The following is a 21,142-nucleotide window of genomic DNA, read 5'->3' on the forward strand; positions in this document are numbered from 1 at the left end:
GCCAAGAGCCATCCCCTCAGCCGCTCCACACTCGTATCCCTCCGCCAAGAGCCATCCCCTCAGCCGCTCCACACTCGTATCCCTCCGCCAAGAGCCATCCCCTCAGCCGCTCCACACTCGTATCCCTCCGCCAAGAGCCATCCCCTCAGCCGCTCCACACTCGTATCCCTCCGCCAAGAGCCATCCCCTCAGCCGCTCCATACTCGTATCCCTCCGCTAAGAGCCATCCCCTGAGCCGCTCCACACTCGTATCCCTCCGCCAAGAGCCATCCCCTCAGCCGCTCCACACTCGTATCCCTCCGCCAAGAGCCATCCCCTCAGCCGCTCCACACTCGTATCCCTCCGCCAAGAGCCATCCCCTCAGCCGCTCCACACTCGTATCCCTCCGCCAAGAGCCATCCCCTCAGCCGCTCCATACTCGTATCCCTCCGCTAAGAGCCATCCCCTGAGCCGCTCCACACTCGTATCCCTCCGCCAAGAGCCATCCCCTCAGCCGCTCCACACTCGTATCCTTCCGCCAAGAGCCATCCCGTCAGCCGCTCCACACTCGTATCCCTCCGCCAAGAGCCATCCCCTCAGCCGCTCCACACTCGTATCCTTCCGCCAAGAGCCATCCCGTCAGCCGCTCCACACTCGTATCCCTCCGCCAAGAGCCATCCCCTGAGCCGCTCCAGACTCGTATCCCTCCGCCAAGAGCCATCCCCTCAGCCGCTCCACACACGTATCCCTCCGCCAAGAGCCATCCCCTGAGCCGCTCCACACTCATATCCCTCCGCCAAGAGCCATCCCCTCAGCCGCTCCACACTTGTATCCCTCCGCCAAGAGCCATCCCCTGAGCCGCTCCACATTTGTATCCCTCCGCCAAGAGCCATCCCCTCAGCCGCTCCACACACGTATCCCTCCGCCAAGAGCCATCCCCTCAGCCGCTCCACACTCGTATCCCTCCGCCAAGAGCCATCCCCTGAGCCGCTCCACACTCATATCCCTCCGCCAAGAGCCATCCCCTGAGCCGCTCCACACTCGTATCCCTCCGCCAAGAGCCATCCCCTCAGCCGCTCCACACTCGTATCCCTCCGCCAAGAGCCATCCCCTCAGCCGCTCCACACTCGTATCCCTCCGCCAAGAGCCATCCCCTCAGCCGCTCCACACTCGTATCCCTCCGCCAAGAGCCATCCCCTCAGCCGCTCCACACTCGTATCCCTCCGCCAAGAGCCATCCCCTCAGCCGCTCCACACTCGTATCCCTCCGCCAAGAACCATCCCCTCAGCCGCTCCACACTCGTATCCCTCCGCCAAGAGCCATCCCCTCAGCCGCTCCACACTCGTATCCCTCCGCCAAGAGCCATCCCCTCAGCCGCTCCACACTCGTATCCCTCCGCCAAGAGCCATCCCCTCAGCCGCTCCACACTCGTATCCCTCCGCCAAGAGCCATCCCCTCAGCCGCTCCACACTCGTATCCCTCCGCCAAGAGCCATCCCCTCAGCCGCTCCACACTCGTATCCCTCCGCCAAGAGCCATCCCCTCAGCCGCTCCACACTCGTATCCCTCCGCCAAGAGCCATCCCCTCAGCCGCTCCACACTCGTATCCCTCCGCCAAGAGCCATCCCCTCAGCCGCTCCACACTCGTATCCCTCCGCCAAGAGCCATCCCCTCAGCCGCTCCACACTCGTATCCTTCCGCCAAGAGCCATCCCCTGAGCCGCTCCACACTCGTATCCCTCCGCCAAGAGCCATCCCCTCAGCCGCTCCACACTCGTATCCCTCCGCCAAGAGCCATCCCCTGAGCCGCTCCACACTCGTATCCCTCCGCCAAGAGCCATCCCCTCAGCCGCTCCACACTCGTATCCCTCCGCCAAGAGCCATCCCCTGAGCCGCTCCACACTCGTATCCCTCCGCCAAGAGCCATCCCCTCAGCCGCTCCACACTCGTATCCTTCCGCCAAGAGCCATCCCCTCAGCCGCTCCACACTCGTATCCCTCCGCCAAGAGCCATCCCCTCAGCCGCTCCACACTCGTATCCCTCCGCCAAGAGCCATCCCCTGAGCCGCTCCACACTCGTATCCCTCCGCCAAGAGCCATCCCCTCAGCCGCTCCACACTCGTATCCCTCCGCCAAGAGCCATCCCCTCAGCCGCTCCACACTCGTATCCCTCCGCCAAGAGCCATCCCCTGAGCCGCTCCACACTCGTATCCCTCCGCCAAGAGCCATCCCCTCAGCCGCTCCACACTCGTATCCCTCCGCCAAGAGCCATCCCCTCAGCCGCTCCACACTCGTATCCCTCCGCCAAGAGCCATCCCCTCAGCCGCTCCACACTCGTATCCCTCCGCCAAGAGCCATCCCCTCAGCCGCTCCACACTCGTATCCCTCCGCCAAGAGCCATCCCCTCAGCCGCTCCACACTCGTATCCCTCCGCCAAGAGCCATCCCCTCAGCCGCTCCACACTCGTATCCCTCCGCCAAGAGCCATCCCCTCAGCCGCTCCACACTCGTATCCCTCCGCCAAGAGCCATCCCCTGAGCCGCTCCACACTCGTATCCCTCCGCCAAGAGCCATCCCCTCAGCCGCTCCACACTCGTATCCTTCCGCCAAGAGCCATCCCCTGAGCCGCTCCACACTCGTATCCCTCCGCCAAGAGCCATCCCCTCAGCCGCTCCACACTCGTATCCCTCCGCCAAGAGCCATCCCCTGAGCTGCTCCACACTCGTATCCCTCCGCTAAGAGCCATCCCCTCAGCCGCTCCACACTTGTATCCCTCTGCCCAGCCCCTTGGTTTCCCCCACAGATATCTTTGTGCTCCCCCAGTCACTGCTGGGAGGGATGGGCCAGGCCTGTAGTCGCTTCGTCCGTGTGGACATGGCGGCAGCAATTCGCTCTCCCCCAGAGCTGTGGCTTCCGCACGAGCCAAGCACAGGCCAGGCCCAGGGACAGCGGGAGGGATGAGGTTTAATAAAGAGAAATGCAAAGTGCTCCGCTTAGGAAGGAACAATCAGTTCCATACATACAAGATGGGAAGCGACTGTCTAGGAAGGAGCATGGCGGAAAGGGATCTAGGGGTCATAGTGGACCACAAGTTGAATATGAGTCAACAGTGTGATGCTGTTGCAAAAAAAGCAAATATGATTCTAGGTTGTATCAACAGGTGTGTTGTAAGCAAAACTCGTGAAGTCATTCTGCCGCTCTACTCTGCACTAGTTAGGCCTCAGCTGGAGTACTGTGTCCAGTTCTGGGCGCCACATTTCAAGAAAGATGTGGAGAAATTGGAAAGGGTACAGAGAAGAGCGACAAGAATGATTAAAGGTCTAGAGAACATGACCTATGAAGCCAGGCTTCATGAACTGGGCTTGTTTAGTTTGGAAAAAAGAAGATTAAGGGGGGGACATGATAGCGGTTTTCAAATATCTAAAAGGGTGTCACAAGGAGGAAGGAGAAAATTTGTTCCTCTTGGTTTCTGAGGACAGGACAAGGAGTAATGGGCTTAAAGTGCAGCAGGGGAGGTTTAGATTGGACATTAGGAAAAAATTCCTAACTGTCAGGGTGGTCAAATATTGGAATAAATTGCCAAGGGAGGTGGTGGAATCTCCCTCTCTGGAGATATTTAAGAACAGGTTAGATAGACATCTGTCAGGGATGGTGTAGATGGAGCTTGGTCCTGCCTTGAGGGCGGGGGGCTGGACTCGATGACCTCTCGAGGTCCCTTCCAGTCCTATGAGTCTATGATTCTATGATTCTCTTTGCTTCTCCCAATGTCTCTGTAATTCGCTGTGATACACTGCTCCCTGCACCCCACGAGGGGGAGCCTCATGACTGTTTTTTTGATCTGAGGAAGTGGGTCTGGCCCACGAAAGCTCATCATCTAATAAACCATCTTGTTAGTCTTTAAAGTGCTACATTGTCCTGCATTTTGCTTCAGCTACCCCAGACTAACACGGCTACATCTCTATCACTATTCAGGTTGTGCAAGCCGTCACCTCTCCCAGACCGGACCTTTCTGAGGTGCCTTTGGATAACCCTGATTTTATACTTTATACAGACGGTTCTTGCTTTTATAATTCTAGTGGAGTTTTGGTAGCAGGCTATGCAGGTTGTACTGTCTGGGATGTCATAGAATCTGCCCCTCTGCCTGCTGTTTCTTCCGCACAGGTAGCGGAATTAACGGCTCTCACAAGGGCTTGTCACATTGCTGCGGGAGCTTCGGCTACTATCTACACTGACTCCCGGTGAGCCTTTGGGGTAGTCCATGATTTTGGTATGCTCTGGAAGCAGCGAGGTTTTCTTACTTCCTCTGGCCACTCTATAAAGAATGGACCTTATGTAGCCGCTTTACTTGATGCTGTTCTGTTACCCTCGGCTCTTGCTATTGTTAAGTGTGTAGCTCATTCCTCTTCCTCTAATGAAGTTGCATTAGGAAATGACATGGCCAATCAGGCTGCTAAGCAGCCGCCTTATGTCCTCCTTGGGCTGAAGCATTGTACCCCTCTCTCCTACCACCGCCAGCTCCTTTGCCGTCTCTGTCGGAACTGGCCCTCCTGCAAGACCAAACCCCAGAATCGGAAAAGCAGGAGTGGAGACTGGCAGGGTGCACCTTGCGCCCAGACCACTTGTGGCGCAGCTCTGATGGCCGCATTGTTGCCCCAGTGGTCTTGCTACCTCACCTTGCCTCCGTGCTCCATGGATTGTCGCACGTTGGCAAAGGAGGGATGGTAGCAACCTTAAAACAAAATTGGTTTGCTCCCAAATTCTCCCAAGCAGCCAAAGATTACTGTCTGGCTTGCCCTGTCTGCCAAGCCCACAACGTGGGTAAACCTGTAAAGACAGTTCCGGCAACCAGACCTCCGCCTTTGGGACCATTTCTGAATTTACAGATGGGCTTTATTCAGTTGCCTAAATGTCAATCCTTTGAATATGTGCTGGTTATTGTTTGCTTGTTTTCGGGATGGGTAGAAGCTTATCCCTGCAGGAAAGCTGATGCCATCACAGTGGCAAAGAAACTTCTAAATCATTACATCCCATCATGGGGAATACCCCTTGTGATCTCCAGTGATAGAGGTACCCACTTTACTGGACAAATTGTTCAAAAACTGGCAAAGTACTACTCTACCAGACAAGCACTGCACTGCCCGCGACTCCCGGAGAGCACAGGAGCAGTAGAGAGACATAACGGGATTTTAAAGAACAAACTTGCTAAAATATGTGAGGACTCTGGCTTAACATGGGTAGAAGCACTCCCGACTGCCCTAATGAGCATGAGAGCCACTCCTAACCGGACAACTGGACTCAGACCACATGAGATTGCATGTGGCCGACCTAGGAGACTGTTAAGCAGCCGAGACATTGACCTGGCTGATGTCACACTTGTTAAAGGAAGCATAGTCAAGTATTGTCAGGAACTTATGAGGTGTGTACAGTCTTATCATTCACAGGTTAAGGATGCCTTCCAGGAGGCCCCGACTGAGCCGTGCCATAAACTACAACCAGGAGACTGGGATTGCATACAGGTTCACCAGCGAAAGACTGCCCTGGAACCCAGGTGAAAGAGTCCCTACCAAGTCCTTCTGACCACCCAAACTGCTGTAAAGCGCAAGGGATTGCCCACCTGGATTCACGCGTCCCACTGCAAACCGGTTCCAGCCACTACAGAGCTTGGCCCCAACAAGGAGCACCGCAGACCTGGTACCAGAGACCCAGGTCCAGAAGCAGATGGGGATCAGCACAGGCCCGGTACCGGCAATCCAGGCCCAGAAGCAGACGATCCTGAGAGACCGAGGCCAAGGTACCAGCTGCGGCCCAGAAGAACCTGCCAGCGATAGGTGAAGCAAACTACGAAGTCCTGAAGAACAGCCAGCATGAGGCTGGACAAACAATTCATGTTGAGCTTATGCTTAATCTTGTTTTTAATACCTAGCAGTTATAACCTAGATGGTTCAAATGTGTTTATGCTTTTAATGAACCAAGTTTCCCAGGGATTTAATTCCACAGGTTGCTGGATATGTGCTCACAGTCCTGTACATTCAGAAGGAGGCATTCCAATGATCCCAGTCCCACGGAACAACACTCCAATGAATGGCCCATTGTTTAGTGAATGGGGCCCAAATGATACTTGGCAGGATAAAGGGTTTACTAGCCCAGGGTACATCCGCCTAGCCCTGACCCCAATTGGAGAATACTGCTGGACATGTAATGGTTCAGGAGCCTGAGTGGGAAAAAGCAGGTGTGAGATAAATGTTGTCCTGAACGGGGCATGGTACAGAAACAACACCTGGGAGAATAACAAAGGCCCTTATGACTTCGGAATCGCTGGGTACTATTTGCAATGGATGATGAAGCCCCAATGCCAAAGAACCTTAACAGCAAAGGTTGGCCATTACTTCATCCGTGACCGTCGGGCATACAAAACACTGCCCAAGGATTGGAGTGGAACCTGCTATATTGGAGCAGCCTTCCCAGCCATTCGAATCACTAGCCATCCCCCGGTAGTAGAATCCGAAACTACCGAGAGATAACAGAAACACAGCGGTTTTGGGGAATTGCGTTCCCAGGACTGGGTGTGGCCTATGCAGTAAGAGAAATTCGGAGGCTGGAAGTAGCTTTCGAGAAAGTAGCTAATGCCACAACCAAAGCTCTCCGTGCCATTAATAAGGAGTTAGGAGAAGTGAGACAAATGGTTCTCCAGAACAGGATGGCCCTAGACTACGTCCTGGCTAGTAAGGGGGGGTTGTGCCTTAGTGGGAGAAGAATGCTGTGTGTGTATCACTGACACCAGCAAGGAAGTGGAGGAAGATGCCTCAGAGATTGAAAGAACTGTGGAAAGCCTAAGGCAGGAGGAAGACTGGACCCTCTGGGGTTGGTTGGGAGGCTGGTTTGGACACACGGGAACTTGGATTGTGCAAGGTGTAGTTTTAGTATTGGCTATATTCTTGTGTGTTTATTTTTGTTTCTTGTTAATCAAATGCAGTATTTCTTGTATTCTGGAAAACACGAGACAGACCCTTACTAAAGGGAATGTGGAAGTAATGATGTTAAAATACGATGAACAAAGAAAGGAACAAGAAATGTACATAAATACTTTGATGGAAATGAAGGCATAAAATGGTTTTAAAGTTAGCCTTTAAAAGGCTAAAAGGGGAGAGTTGTAGAAATCTTTTCATATTTAGCTAGAAGCCATTCTGTATAACAAAAGCCATTTCACTTTCCTGTGTCCGCACGTATACTAGAGGGAGTGAACTGGCCTTCACCGAGGTGGGGAGAGGCCAGAAGGATGCGCTGTTGGAATGTGTTAATGAACTATTTTGAGCTGAAGCTCGAACTCCCTCTAAACCTGTTTCTTTCTGTGCTGATAACAAGTTCTCTTTGAAGTTTGTTTTGATGGAATGCCCTGGCATCAGACTGGTTAAGGGAATAAAATACTAGGATTGATTGTGTTGAGCAGCCTTACTGGACCCGGCTCTGCTGGGACCACGATTGGCTCACTTGGCTTTACTGATCAATAAAGCTGTCTGTGTAGCTGCCTAAAACTGAGTGAAGCCTTTGCTTCGACATAACCACTGAGATTTTCAGCAGTTACACAGTTACCCAATTACCTGCATTTTAACATCCCTAGTTCCAATCCATTTCGGGAGGCTTTTCCATCCCCCAGGGAGGCACATGGATTTCAGCACCTTCAGCTACAAGATCCACAGACCGTAAAAGCATAGGAGCCAGTATGACACATAAAAACATAAGAATGGCCACACTGGGTCAGACCAAAGGTCCATCCAGCCCAGTGTCCTGTCTGCCAACAGTGGCCAATGCCAGGTGCCGCAGAGGGAGTGATCACAAAAGGGAATCCTCACGTGATCCCTCTCCTGTCATCCATTTGCAGACAAACAGGGGCTAGGGACACCATTCCTACCCATCCTGGCTAATAGCCATTGACGGACCCAACCTCCATGAATCTATCTAGCTCTTTTTTTAACCCTGTTAAAGTTCTAGCCTTCACAACATCCTCTGGCAAGGAGTTCCACAAGTTAACAGTGCACTGAGTGAAGAAAAACTTCCTTTGGTTTCTTTTAAACCTGCTGCCTATTAATTTCATTTGGTGACCCCTAGTTCTTATATTGTGGGAATAAGTAAATAACTTTTCCTTATTCATTTTTTCCGTACCAGTCATGATGTTATCGACCTCTATCATATCCCCCCCTTTGTCTCCCCTTATCCCTCTCTATGGATCTCTATCATATCCCACCTTCGTCTCCCCTTATCCCCCTCTATAGACCTCTATCATGTCCCCCTTTGTCTCCCCTTAACAGACTAACAGAGCCAGACATGTACCCAGAGGCCTCCTACTACAAGACAAGCCCAAGAAAGAAACAAACGGAACACCATTGGCCATCACCTACAGGGTTCACCTAAAACCTCTCCAACGCATCATCAGTGATCTACAAACCATCCTGGACAATGATCCCTCGCTTTCACAGGCCTTGGGAGGCAGGCCAGTCCTCGCCCACAGACAACCCGCCAACCTGAAGCATATTCTCACCAGCAACTATGCACCGCACCACAGTAACTCTAATTCAGGAACCAATCCTTGCAACAAACCTCGGTTCCAACTCTGCCCACATATCTACACCAGCGACACCATCACAGGACCTAACCAGATCAGCCACAGCATCACGGGTTCATTCACCTGCACATCCACCAATGTTATATACGCCATCATGTGCCAGCAATGCCCCTCTGCTACATACATCGGCCAAACTGGACTGTCCCTGCGTTCAAGAATAACTGGACACAAATCAGATATCAGGAATGGTAATTACAAAACCCTGTAGGGGAACACTTCCATCTCCCTGGACACACACTAGCAGATCTAAAAGTAGCCATCCTGCAGCACAAAAACTTCAAGACCAGACTTCAAAAAGAAACTGCAGAGCTACAGTTCATCTGCAAATTTGACACCATCATTTTAGGATTAAACAAAGACTGTGAATGGCTGGCCAACTACAAAAGCAATTTCTCCTCTTTTGGTGTTCACACTTCCAGATCATCTGCTAGAAGTGGGCCTCACCCTCCTTGACTGAATTAACCTCCTTATCTCTAGCCTCATTCTGTCTCTGGAAATTTCCACTACATGCATCTGCTGAAGTGGGTCTTTGCCCACGAAAGCTTATGCTCCAACACTTCTGTTAGTCTCTAAGGGTATGTCTACACTACCCTCCTAGTTCGAACTAGCGGGGTAATGTAGGCATACCGCACTTGCAAATGAAGCCCGGGATTTGAATTTCCCAGGCTTCATTTGCATAAGAGGGGCGCCGCCATTTTTAAAACCCCGCTGGTTCAAACCCCGTGCAGCGCGGCTACACGCGGCACAGAGTAGGTAGTTCGGATTAGGCTCTCTAACACAAGGAGTAACGGTAGTTCGGATTAGAGAGCCTAATCCGAACTACCTACTCCGTGCTGCGTGTAGCCGCGGGCACTGAGTCCGAACTGCCGGGGCTTTAAAAATGGTGGCGCCCGGCAAGATGCAAATGAAACCCAGGATATTTAAATCCCGGGCTTCATTTGCAACTTCGGTTGCCTACATTAACCACCCTAGTTCGAATTATGGTGGTAGTGTAGACATACCCTAAGGTGCCACAGGACTCCTTGTCACTTTTGCAGATCCAGACTAACACGGCTACCCCTCTGATACATATCCCCCTTTGTCTCCCCTTCTCCCCCTCTATAGACCTCTATCATATCCCCCTTCGTCTCCCCTTCTCCCTCTCTGTAGACCTCTATCATACCCCCTTCATCTCCCCTTATCCCCCTCTATAGACCTCTATCATATCCCCCTTCGTCTCCTCTTATCCCCCTCTGTAGACCTCTATCATACCCCCTTCGTCTCCCCTTCTCCCCCTCTATAGACCTCTATCATATCCCCCTTCGTCTCCTCTTATCCCCCTCTATAGACCTCTATCATATCCCCCTTCGTCTCCCCTTCTCCCTCTCTGTAGACCTCTATCATACCCCCTTTGTCTCCCCTTCTCCCTCTCTGTAGACCTCTATCATACCCCCTTTGTCTCCCCTTCTCCCTCTCTGTAGACCTCTATCATACCCCCTTTGTCTCCCCTTCTCCCCCTCTATAGACCTCTATCATACCCCCTTCGTCTCCCCTTCTCCCTCTTTGTAGACCTCTATCATACCCGCTTCGTCTCCCCTTCTCCCTCTCTGTAGACCTCTATCATACCCCCTTTGTCTCCCCTTCTCCCTCTCTGTAGACCTCTATCATACCCCCTTTGTCTCCCCTTCTCCCTCTCTGTAGACCTCTATCATACCCCCTTTGTCTCCCCTTCTCCCCCTCTATAGACCTCTATCATACCCCCTTCGTCTCCCCTTCTCCCTCTCTGTAGACCTCTATCATACCCCCTTTGTCTCCCCTTCTCCCTCTCTGTAGACCTCTATCATACCCCCTTCGTCTCCTCTTATCCCCCTCTGCAGACCTCTATCATACCCCCTTCGTCTCCTCTTATCCCCCTCTATAGACCTCTATCATACCCCCTTCGTCTCCCCTTCTCCCCCTCTATAGACCTCTATCATATCCCCCTTCGTCTCCCCTTCTCCCTCTCTGTAGACCTCTATCATACCCCCTTCATCTCCCCTTCTCCCTCTCTGTAGACCTCTATCATACCCCCTTTGTCTCCCCTTCTCCCTCTCTGTAGACCTCTATCATATCCCCCTTTGTCTCCCCTTCTCCCTCTCTGTAGACCTCTATCATATCCCCCTTCATCTCCCCTTCTCCCTCTCTGTAGACCTCTATCATATCCCCCTTCATCTCCCCTTCTCCCTCTCTGTAGACCTCTATCATATCCCCTTCGTCTCCCCTTCTCCCCCTCTATAGACCTCTATCATACCCCCTTTGTCTCCCCTTCTCCCTCTCTGTAGACCTCTATCATACCCCCTTTGTCTCCCCTTCTCCCTCTCTGTAGACCTCTATCATACCCCCTTTGTCTCCCCTTCTCCCTCTCTGTAGACCTCTATCATACCCCCTTTGTCTCCCCTTCTCCCTCTCTATAGACCTCTATCATATCCCCCTTCGTCTCCCCTTCTCCCTCTCTGTAGACCTCTATCATACCCCCTTTGTCTCCCCTTCTCCCTCTCTGTAGACCTCTATCATACCCCCTTTGTCTCCCCTTCTCCCTCTCTGTAGACCTCTATCATACCCCCTTCGTCTCCCCTTCTCCCTCTCTGTAGACCTCTATCATACCCCCTTCGTCTCCCCTTCTCCCTCTCTATAGACCTCTATCATATCCCCCTTCGTCTGCTCTTATCCCCCTCTGTAGACCTCTATCATACCCCCTTCATCTCCCCTTCTCCCTCTCTGTAGACCTCTATCATACCCCCTTCATCTCCCCTTCTCCCTCTCTGTAGACCTCTATCATATCCCCTTTGTCTCCTCTTATCCCCCTCTGTAGGGTTCTACTTGCCGGCTGAGTCTCGTCTGTCTGTGGATGTGGGTGCAGGGTTGGGGACCCCCCCAACGTGCCATCACAGTGGTCACACTGGTACCTTCTGGTTTCACAGTCTGAGACACAAGCTCCAGCTGTCACTCAGCCCCCCAAGGCAGGACTGCTGCACACTGTCAGTACCCTCCTCCCCACCTGGATCCAGGGCCCACACTCACCTGAGACGCCAAAGGGCCGCCTGAGACCCGTGCTCGATTTCCGGGAGTACGTCTCCTTCAGGTCCATGCGCCCCACCCGCACAATCTGACACACCAAGAAGAGTTTCTCTCGTTTCAAGTCCTTGCTGCCCAGGTCCTGGGGAGGGAGAGAAGCTCAGAGAGGGGCCACACAGAGCACAAAGGCCTGGCCAGTGTCTCACGTCCCACACCGGGGGCCCTGACGCCACTCATGGGGGCTGCATGGCACTAGGGGGCTAGCCCCCGCCCCAGCCTTTCAAAATCTCCCAGCGTGCACTGTTCCCAGAGGGCCCGGCAGCAGGGACACATATGCAGAGAAGTGTGGGGCTCTGGCTCAATGGGCCCTAGGCAGCGTTGGCGGAGAAGCCGAACAGCCCTCGCAGGGCTCCTGGCACTGAGCATGGCTGGGCGAAGCCCCTCAGCCACTCCAGACTGGAGCCCCTCTGCGTGGACCTGTGCCTGCGGCCTCGTCTCACCCGGGCCAAGCGCCGTGCGGGGTGGAGGGATCAGCTACAGCAGAAAGACATGGCGGGGTGGGGTGTGGCGGGGGGGACGGGGATGCAGGGGCCCTAGAATCGCAGAGCCCTAGGACTGGGAGGGACTCGCAAGGCGTCAAGCTGTGACGTAGTGGGGGTACCTGGCTGGTTTCTATGCTGCTGGCTCTGGGGTAACCCCCACTGGCTGCCGTGGGTACCACGACCCAGCAAAACAGGATGAGTCACTATGCAAACCAGTATGGCCAGACACCCCCCATGGAGAGGAACAAAGGAAGGTGGAGGCTGCCCTGGCTGGGGGGCAGGGCTGGAAGAGTGTTGGTTAGTTGGTGTCTGGGAGCATGGAGGAGACAGCCTAGGGAAAGGGGCTGGAGTTTAGGGGCCTGGTCTCCCCCATCTCAAGGGGGCCTGAGGCATCCTAGCCCAGCTCTGTGACCAGATTACATCTGTGCTGTGCTGTATCCTGGAGAGGCAATAAACTTCCTCTATTCCACCGGCTGGTGCAGTCTGTTTGTGCCATTTGGGGGTGCAGGAGACAGGGGACCCCCAACGCACCGTCACACTGGTGTCAGAAGTGGGATGCACTGCACCCCGTGGATGGAGCTTCCAGCGGCGAGCGACAAGGCGCCATAGAAGCAAGAGCCCTGGAGCCAGGCGTGCTGGAGACAGAGCGAAGCGGTTCCCTGGAATCGTGGGGCGCTGCAGCACTAGACTGGTGAGTCTGCACCGAGGGGCCCAGCGGGCAGATGGCCTACGCCCGACTCTTGAAGGCAGAGCTGGTGGGGCTGTGCAGAGAGAGGGGCTTGCCTGTGCAGAAAGCAACCAAGGCCCAGCTGATTGCCCAGCTGGAAGAGAATGACCAGCCACGGGGCCAGGATCTTGTCCCCAGGGGAAGCAGCCAGACCCCCCCGAGAGTGTGTCAGTCTCAGAGAGGGGGAGGAGCGCTGGAACCCACCGGAGAGATGAGACAGCGTCTCCCGGGAGGCCTGCAAGCCGAAGCCCATCTAGGGCAGGGGCCAGCCCAGCGGAGCTGCGGCGGCTGGAGATCCAGCTGCGGCGGCTGGAGATCCAGCTGCGGATAAAGGAATTGGAAGCAGAGGACCGAGAGAGGGACCGCCAGGACCGAGAGAAGGAGTGCCAAGATCGAGAAAGGGACCGCCAGGATCGAGAGAGGCAGCAACAGCATGAGCTGACCAAGGCAGAGCGGAGAACCGGCGGGGCACCGGCTGCGCCAAGTGCGGATGGGCCCCAGGGTCCCAGGACAGCCAGACGCTTGGAGAGGCTCGTGGTGGCCCAATTGAAGGACATGGGCAACATAGACGGGTTCCTCAGCTCCTTTGAGAGGGCCTGTGGACTGCAATGGGTCCCCCCAGCTGACTGGCTGCAGGAGCTCGTCCCCGCACTGAGCCAGGAGGCGGCCGGAGTGCTCAGTCAGCTGGAGGACCTACAGCCAGGGGATTACAACCGAGTCACGGAGGCCCTGCTGCACAAGTTCGGGCTGACCCCCGAGATGTACAGGAAGAAGTTCCGGGGGGTACAGAAAGGGCCACGGGAGACCTATGTGGATCTGGCCTCCCGCCTGGCGCAATACGGCCGCAAGTGGGTCTCTGGAGTCGGAGCCCAGACCGCAGAGGAGCTGCTCAAGCTGGTCCTGATGGAGCAGTTCTATGAAGCGTGCCCACCCAAACTGAGGCTGTGGCTCAAGGACCGAAGACCAGAGAACCCCCAGGAGGCCGGGAGGCTGGCGGATGAGTTCACGGAGAGCCAGTCCGGGTGTGAACGGGAGTCCTGGAGAGAAAGGGAACCGCGCAGAGACCGGATCTCGGCTGAGCGACGGAGGGAGTCAACTACGGGGCGAGACCAAGGAACAGGTCGTCTGCGCCTCAGAGAACCAGCCAGGGCCTGGGCAGAGACAGCCCAAAGCCTAACTTGCCATCGCTGTGGGCAAAAAGGCCACAAGAGGGCTCAGTGCACCAGGTCCCAGGACCAGGGACTTTCCAGGGTTAACTGGCTGGGGCGGGAGGAAGGGCAGGCTGCCCCAGAGGCAGGGGCTGGCAGGCAAACCTCAGCTCAGAGAGAGGGGAAGGATGCTCAGTGCACCTCCCCTGGGAGGTCTGACCCTCAGGAGGCGGATTTCTCTGTCTACCGTGTGGGGGCAGGACGGCCCCTGCGGAGTGAGTGCCTCATACCCCTGGAGGTGGATGGGAGGAAGGTGACGGGCTTCTGGGACACGGGGGCGGAGGTGACTCTGGCCCGATCCGACATAGTGGCCCCAGAGCGGATACTACCCCACACCCAGCTGACCCTGAAGGGCATAGACGGGTCCCCGTTTAAGGTGCCTGTAGCCAGGGTGCATCTGAAATGGGGGGCCAAGGAGGGCCTCAAGGAAGTGGGGGTGCACCCGCACTTGCCCACCGACGTGCTGATGGGGAATGACCTAGAGGAGTGGCCCCATGAATCCCAGCGGGCTCTAGTCACTACCCGGAGCCAGAGCCAGCGGGGGACTGACAACCTGGGTCCAGGGAAGGACTCCTGGCAGCGTCCTCAGGGTCCCATCCCAGTGGACACGGGGTCCAGCCAGGCTGGGACTCCGGACCTAGGCAGAGGTGGGGAACAGGTCCCGATCCCTGCCTCAGCAGCTGAATTCCAGGCTGAGGTGCAGGCAGACCCTTCCTTGCAGAGGCTGAGGGACCAGGCTGGCCTCCGTGCAGCTCAGCCCCGGGGGAGAGGTGGCCAGGAGAGATTCCTGCGGGAGTGTGGACTCCTGTTCCGTGAATGGCTTCCCCCCAGGAAGGCGAGGGCATGGGGGGTCCAGCGGCAGCTGGTCGTCCCCCGAAAGTATCGCCTCAAGCTGCTGTATTTGGCCCACGACGTCCCCGTTGGGGGCCACTGGGGGATCCGGAGCACCCGGCTGAGGCTGCTCCAGCACTTCTATTGGCCGGGAATCTTTACAGCCGTGCAGCGGTACTGCCGGTCCTGTGACTCCTGCCAGAGGGGCGGGAAGGCCCAAGATAGTAGGAAAGCGGCTTGGGGGTCTCTACCCCAGATAGAGGACCCTCTGGGCTTGCTGAGAGAGTTATGGGAGGGGAAGTCCTCCCTGGATGGAGCATCGGGGGTGGAAGCCGCCCTGGCTGCCCAGAGAAGGCTCGCTGGGCTCATGGCCTCAGCCCGAGAGACCCTGGCCAGAGATCAAGGCCAGCGGAAGGGTGGGTGTGACCCCCGAGGACAGGCCTGTGCCAGTCGCCCTGGAGCGTTGCGGCGAGTGGACAGAGGGAAGCCAATTCATGTGGGGCCTCGCCACGGCCGGCCCGAGTCAAGGGGAGCACCCATGTCCCCAGGGCGGGTTCCCACGCAGAGGACCCGAACTTCCCTAGGTCACGAGCGGAGTGACCCTGCTCAGTTCGCTCGCGGAGGGGGGAGAACTGTGACGAAGTGGGGGTACCTGGCTGGTTTCTATGCTGCTGGCTCTGGGGTAACCCCCACTGGCTGCCGTGGGTACCACGACCCAGCAAAACAGGATGAGTCACTATGCAAACCAGTGGCCAGACACCCCCCATGGAGAGGAACAAAGGGAGGTGGAGGCTGCCCTGGCTGGGGGGCAGGGCTGGAAGAGAGTTAGTTGGCTGGCTGTCTGGGAGCATGGAGGAGACAGCCTAGGGAAAGGGGCTGGAGTTTTGGGGCCCAGTCTCCCCCCATCTCAAGGGGGCCTGAGGCATCCTAGCCCAGCTCTCTGACCAGATTCCATCTGTGCTGGGCTGTATCCTGGAGAGGCAATAAACTTCCTCTATTCCACTGGCTGGTGCAGTCTGTTTGTGCCATTTCGGGATGCAGGAGACAGGGGACCCCCAACGCGCCGTCACACAAGTCCAGTTCCCCGCCCTCCCGGCAGGGCCAGGCATCGCCTAGAGCAGCCCTGGCAGGTGTCTGCCCAACCTGCCTTCAGTGTCTCCAGGGACGGGGATTCCACAACCCCCGGCAACTTTTTCCAGAGTTTGACCCCCGTGACTAGGTTTGTCGGGGGCAGGTGAGCAAAGCCCACAGGTAAGTGCTGAATGTGCGGTACTGGGAGATGGGTTGGAAATGGGGGGGACTACGGCCTATAATGGCAAGGAGAAAGGAGGGTCAGGGCACAACAGGGAGGCAAGATCAAATCAGTATCTTAGATGCCTATATACAAATGCGAGAAGTATGGGTAATAAGCAGGAAGAACTGGAATTGCTAACCAATAAATACAACTATGATATCATTGGTATTACAGAAACCTGGTGGGATGGGACGCATGCTTGGAATGTTGGTATGGAAGGGTACGGCTTGCTCAGGAAGGACAGACAGGGAAAAAAGGGAGGAGGGGTTGCCTTGTATATTAAAAATGTACACACTTGGACTGAAGTGGAGATGAACGTAGGAGATAGCTGTGTAGAAAGTCTCTGGGTTAAGCTAAAAGGGGTAAAAAACGAGGGTGATACCATGCTAGGAGTCTACTACAGGCCACCTAGCCAGGTGGAAGAGGTGGATGAGGCCTTTTTAAACAATTAACAAAACTATCCAAAGCCCAAGATTTGGTGGTGATGGGGGACTTCAACTATCCAGACATATGTTGGGAAACTAACACAGCGAGGCACAGGCTATCCAATAAGTTTCTGGACTGCATTGGAGACAACTTTCTGTTTCAGAAGGTTGAAAAAGCTACCAGAGGAGAAGCTGTTCTGGATTTGGTTTTAACAAATAGGGAGGAACTAGTTGAGAACTTGAAAGTGGAAGACAGTATAGGGGACAGTGATCACGAAATTATAGAGTTCATGATCTTAAGGAAAGGTAGAAGGGAGACCAGCACAATTGAGGTAATGGATTTCAGGAAGGCAGATTTTGATAAGCTCAGAGAACTTGTAGGTAAGGTCCCATGGGAAGCAAGACTGAAAGGAAAAACAACTGAGGAGAGTTGGAAGTATTTCAAAGGGACGTTGTTAAGGGCCCAAAAGCAAACAATTCCGCTGTGTAGGAAAGATAGAAAATATGGCAAAAGACCAGCTTGGCTTAACAAGGAGATCTTGCACAATCTCAAAATAAAAAAGGAGTCTCATAAAAAATGGAAACTAGGACAAATAACAAAGGATGAATATAGGCAAGCAACACAGGAATGCAGGGGCAAGATTAGAAAGGCAAAGGCACAAAATGAGATCAAACTAGCTACAGGCATGAAGGGAAACAAGAAGACCTTTTATAAATACATTAAAAGCAAGAGGAAGACCAAGGACAGGGTAGGCCCACTGCTTAGTGAGGAGGGAGAAGCAGTAACAGGAAACTTGGAAATGGCGGAGATGCTCAATGACTTCTTTGTTTCGGTCTTCACCGAGAAGTCTGGAGGTGTGCCTAACGTAGTGAATACAAGCAGAGAGAGGGTAAGTTTAGAAGATAGGATACACAAAGAACAAGATAAAAATCACTTAGGAAAGTTAGATGTCAGCAAGTCACCAGGTCCTGATGAAATGCATCCCAGGATACTCAAGGAGCTGATAGAGGAGGTATCTGAGCCTTTAGCTATGATCTTTGAAAAATCATGGCAGACAGGGGAGATTCCAGAAGACTGGAAAAGGGCAAATATTGTGCCCATCTATAAAAAGGGGAATAAGAACAACCCAGGAAACTATAGACCGGTCAGTTTAACGTCTGTCCCAGGGAAGATAATGGAGCAGGTAATTAAGGAAATCATATGCAAACACTTGGAAGGTAATAAAGTGATAGGGAATAGCCAGCATGGGTTTGTGAAGAACAAGTCATGCCAAACTAATCTGATAGCTTTCTTTGATAAGATAACGAGCCTTGTGGATAAGGGAGAAGCGGTGGATGTCATATACCTAGACTTTAGTAAGGCATTTGATACGGTCTCGCATGATATTCGTATTGATAAACTAGGCAAATATAACTTAGATAGGGCCACGATAAGGTGGGTGCATAATTGGCTGGATAACCGTAGTCAGAGAGTTGTTGTTAACGGTTCTAAATCCTGCTGGAAAGGGATAACAAGTGGAGTTCCTCAAGGGTCTGTTTTGGGACCCGTACTGTTCAATATCTTCATCAATGATGTAGATATTGGGATAGAGAGTACGCTTATTAAGTTTGCAGATGATACCAAACTGGGTGGGGTTGCGACTTCTTTGGAGGAGAGGGACATAATTCAGAATGACCTTAGCAAGTTAGAGAAATGGTCGGAGGTAAACAGGATGAGGTTTAATAAAGAGAAATGCAAAGTGCTCCACTTAGGAAGGAACAATCAGTTCCATACATACAAGATGGGAAGCGACTGTCTAGGAAGGAGCATGGCGGAAAGGGATCTAGGGGTCATAGTGGACCACAAGTTGAATATGAGTCAACAGTGTGATGCTGTTGCAAAAAAAGCAAATATGATTCTAGGTTGTATCAACAGGTGTGTTGTAAGCAAAACTCGTGAAGTCATTCTGCCGCTCTACTCTGCACTAGTTAGGCCTCAGCTGGAGTACTGTGTCCAGTTCTGGGCGCCACATTTCAAGAAAGATGTGGAGAAATTGGAAAGGGTACAGAGAAGAGCGACAAGAATGATTAAAGGTTTAGAGAACATGACCTATGAAGCCAGGCTTCATGAACTGGGCTTGTTTAGTTTGGAAAAAAGAAGATTAAGGGGGGACATGATAGCGGTTTTCAAATATCTAAAAGGGTGTCACAAGGAGGAAGGAGAAAATTTGTTCCTCTTGGTTTCTGAGGACAGGACAAGGAGTAATGGGCTTAAAGTGCAGCAGGGGAGGTTTAGATTGGACATTAGGAAAAAATTCCTAACTGTCAGGGTGGTCAAATATTGGAATAAATTGCCAAGGGAGGTGGTGGAATCTCCCTCTCTGGAGATATTTAAGAACAGGTTAGATAGACATCTGTCAGGGATGGTGTAGACGGAGCTTGATCCTGCCTTGAGGGCGGGGGGCTGGACTCGATGACCTCTCGAGGTCCCTTCCAGTCCTATGAGTCTATGATTCTATGATTCTATGAAACCAGCGAGGCCTGGGGCCATTCACGGCAGGGGAGGAGGAGACATGACAGCCCAGCTGCAATGCGGGAAGCGAGGAGCATGGGGGCACAGGTGGGATGGGGGAGGGGCCGGTGGCCCAGCTGCAGTGGGGGAGGGGCGGGGCCGGTGGCCAGCTGCAGTGAGTGAAGGGAGGGGCATGGGGGCACAGGAGGGGCGGGGGAGGGGCCGGTGGCCCAGCTGCGGTGAGGGCAGGGAGGGACATGGGGGCACAGGAGGGGCGGGGGCGGGGGAGGGGCCGGTGGCCCAGCTGCAGTGAGGGAAGGGAGGGGCATGGGGGCACAGGTGGGGCGGGGGAGGGGCCGGTGGCCAGCTGCGGTGAGGGAAGGGAGGGGCATGGGGGCACAGGTGGGGCGGGGGGGGCCGGTGGCCAGCTGCGGTGAGGGAAGGGAGGGGCATGGGGGCACAGGTGGGGCGGGGGAGGGGCCGGTGGCCAGCTGCGGTGAGGGTAGGGAGGGGCATGGGGGCACAGGTGGGGCGGGGGGGGCCTGTGGCCAGCTGCGGTGGGGGAAGGGAGGGGCATGGGGGCACAGGTGGGGCGGGGGAGGGGCCGGTGGCCAGCTGCGGTGAGGGAAGGGAGGGGCATGGGGGCACAGGCGGGGCAGGGGAGGGGCCGGTGGCCCAGCTGCGGTGGGGGAAGGGAGGGGTATGGGGGCACAGGCGGGGCAGGGGAGGGGCCGGTAGCCAGCTGCGTTGAGGGAAGGGAGGGGCATGGGGGCACAGGCGGGGCGGGGGGGGCCGGTGGCCAGCTGCGGTGAGGGTAGGGAGGGGCATGGGGGCACAGGTGGGGCGGGGGGGGCCGGTGGCCAGCTGCGGTGGGGGAAGGGAGGGGCATGGGGGCACAGGTGGGGCGGGGGGGGCCGGTGGCCCAGCTGCGGTGAGGGAAGGGAGGGGCATGGGGGCACAGGTGGGGCGGGGGGGGCCGGTGGCCAGCTGCGGTGAGGGAAGGGAGGGGCATGGGGGCACAGGTGGGGCGGGGGGGGGCCGGTGGCCAGCTGCGGTGAGGGAAGGGAGGGGCATGGGGGCACAGGTGGGGCGGGGGGGCCGGTGGCCAGCTGCGGTGAGGGAAGGGAGGGGCATGGGGGCACAGGCGGGGCGGGGGAGGGGCCGGTGGCCCAGCTGCGGTGAGGGAAGGGAGGGGCATGGGGGCACAGGTGGGGCGGGGGAGGGGCCGGTGGCCAGCTGCGGTGAGGGAAGGGAGGGGCATGGGGGCACAGGCGGGGCGGGGGAGGGGCCGGTGGCCCAGCTGCGGTGGGGGAAGGGAGGGGTATGGGGGCACAGGCGGGGCAGAGGAGGGGCCGGTAGCCAGCTGCGTTGAGGGAAGGGAGGGGCATGGGGGCACAGGCGGGGCGGGGGAGGGGCCGGTGGCCAGCTGCGGTGAGGGAAGGGAGGGGCATGGGGGCACAGGTGGGGCGGGGGGGGCCGGTGGCCAGCTGCGGTGAGGGAAGGGAGGGGCATGGGGGCACAGGTGGGGCGGGGGGGGGGGCCGGTGGCCAGCTGCGGTGAGGGAAGGGAGAGGCATGGGGGCACAGGTGGGGCGGGGGGGGCCGGTGGCCAGCTGCGGTGAGGGAAGGGAGGGGCATGGGGGCACAGGTGGGGCGGGGGGGGCCGGTGGCCAGCTGCGGTGAGGGAAGGGAGAGGCATGGGGGCACAGGTGGGGCAGGGGGGGCCGGTGGCCAGCTGCGGTGAGGGAAGGGAGGGGCATGGGGGCACAGGTGGGGGGGGGGGGGCCGGTGGCCAGCTGCGGTGAGGGAAGGGAGAGGCATGGGGGCACAGGTGGGGCAGGGGGGGCCGGTGGCCAGCTGCGGTGAGGGAAGGGAGGGGCATGGGGGCACAGGCGGGGCAGGGGAGGGGCCGGTAGCCAGCTGCGGTGAGGGAAGGGAGGGGCATGGGGGCACAGGTGGGGCGGGGGGGCCGGTGGCCAGCTGCGCTGGGGTTGGCC

The 21,142-nt window shown here is 56.0% G+C and overlaps 1 protein-coding gene across 6 annotated transcripts in view; it reads right to left on the minus strand.

Moving 5' to 3' along the window:
* Positions 1 to 21,142, minus strand: part of LOC102455798 (dedicator of cytokinesis protein 2-like) — a 427,487-nt gene that overhangs the window by 385,567 nt on the left and 20,778 nt on the right. For all 6 annotated transcript variants that reach the window (XM_089777669.1, XM_089777670.1, XM_089777667.1 and 3 more), the window contains exon 10: positions 11,635 to 11,770. In XM_089777669.1, coding sequence (XP_089633795.1) covers positions 11,635 to 11,770 — 136 coding nt within the window. The remainder of the gene's footprint in view (positions 1 to 11,634; positions 11,771 to 21,142) is intronic.

This window comes from Pelodiscus sinensis, chromosome 4 (genome assembly GCF_052426305.1).
Source record: "Pelodiscus sinensis isolate ZL-2025 chromosome 4, ASM5242630v1, whole genome shotgun sequence".
NCBI lineage: Eukaryota > Metazoa > Chordata > Testudines > Trionychidae > Pelodiscus > Pelodiscus sinensis.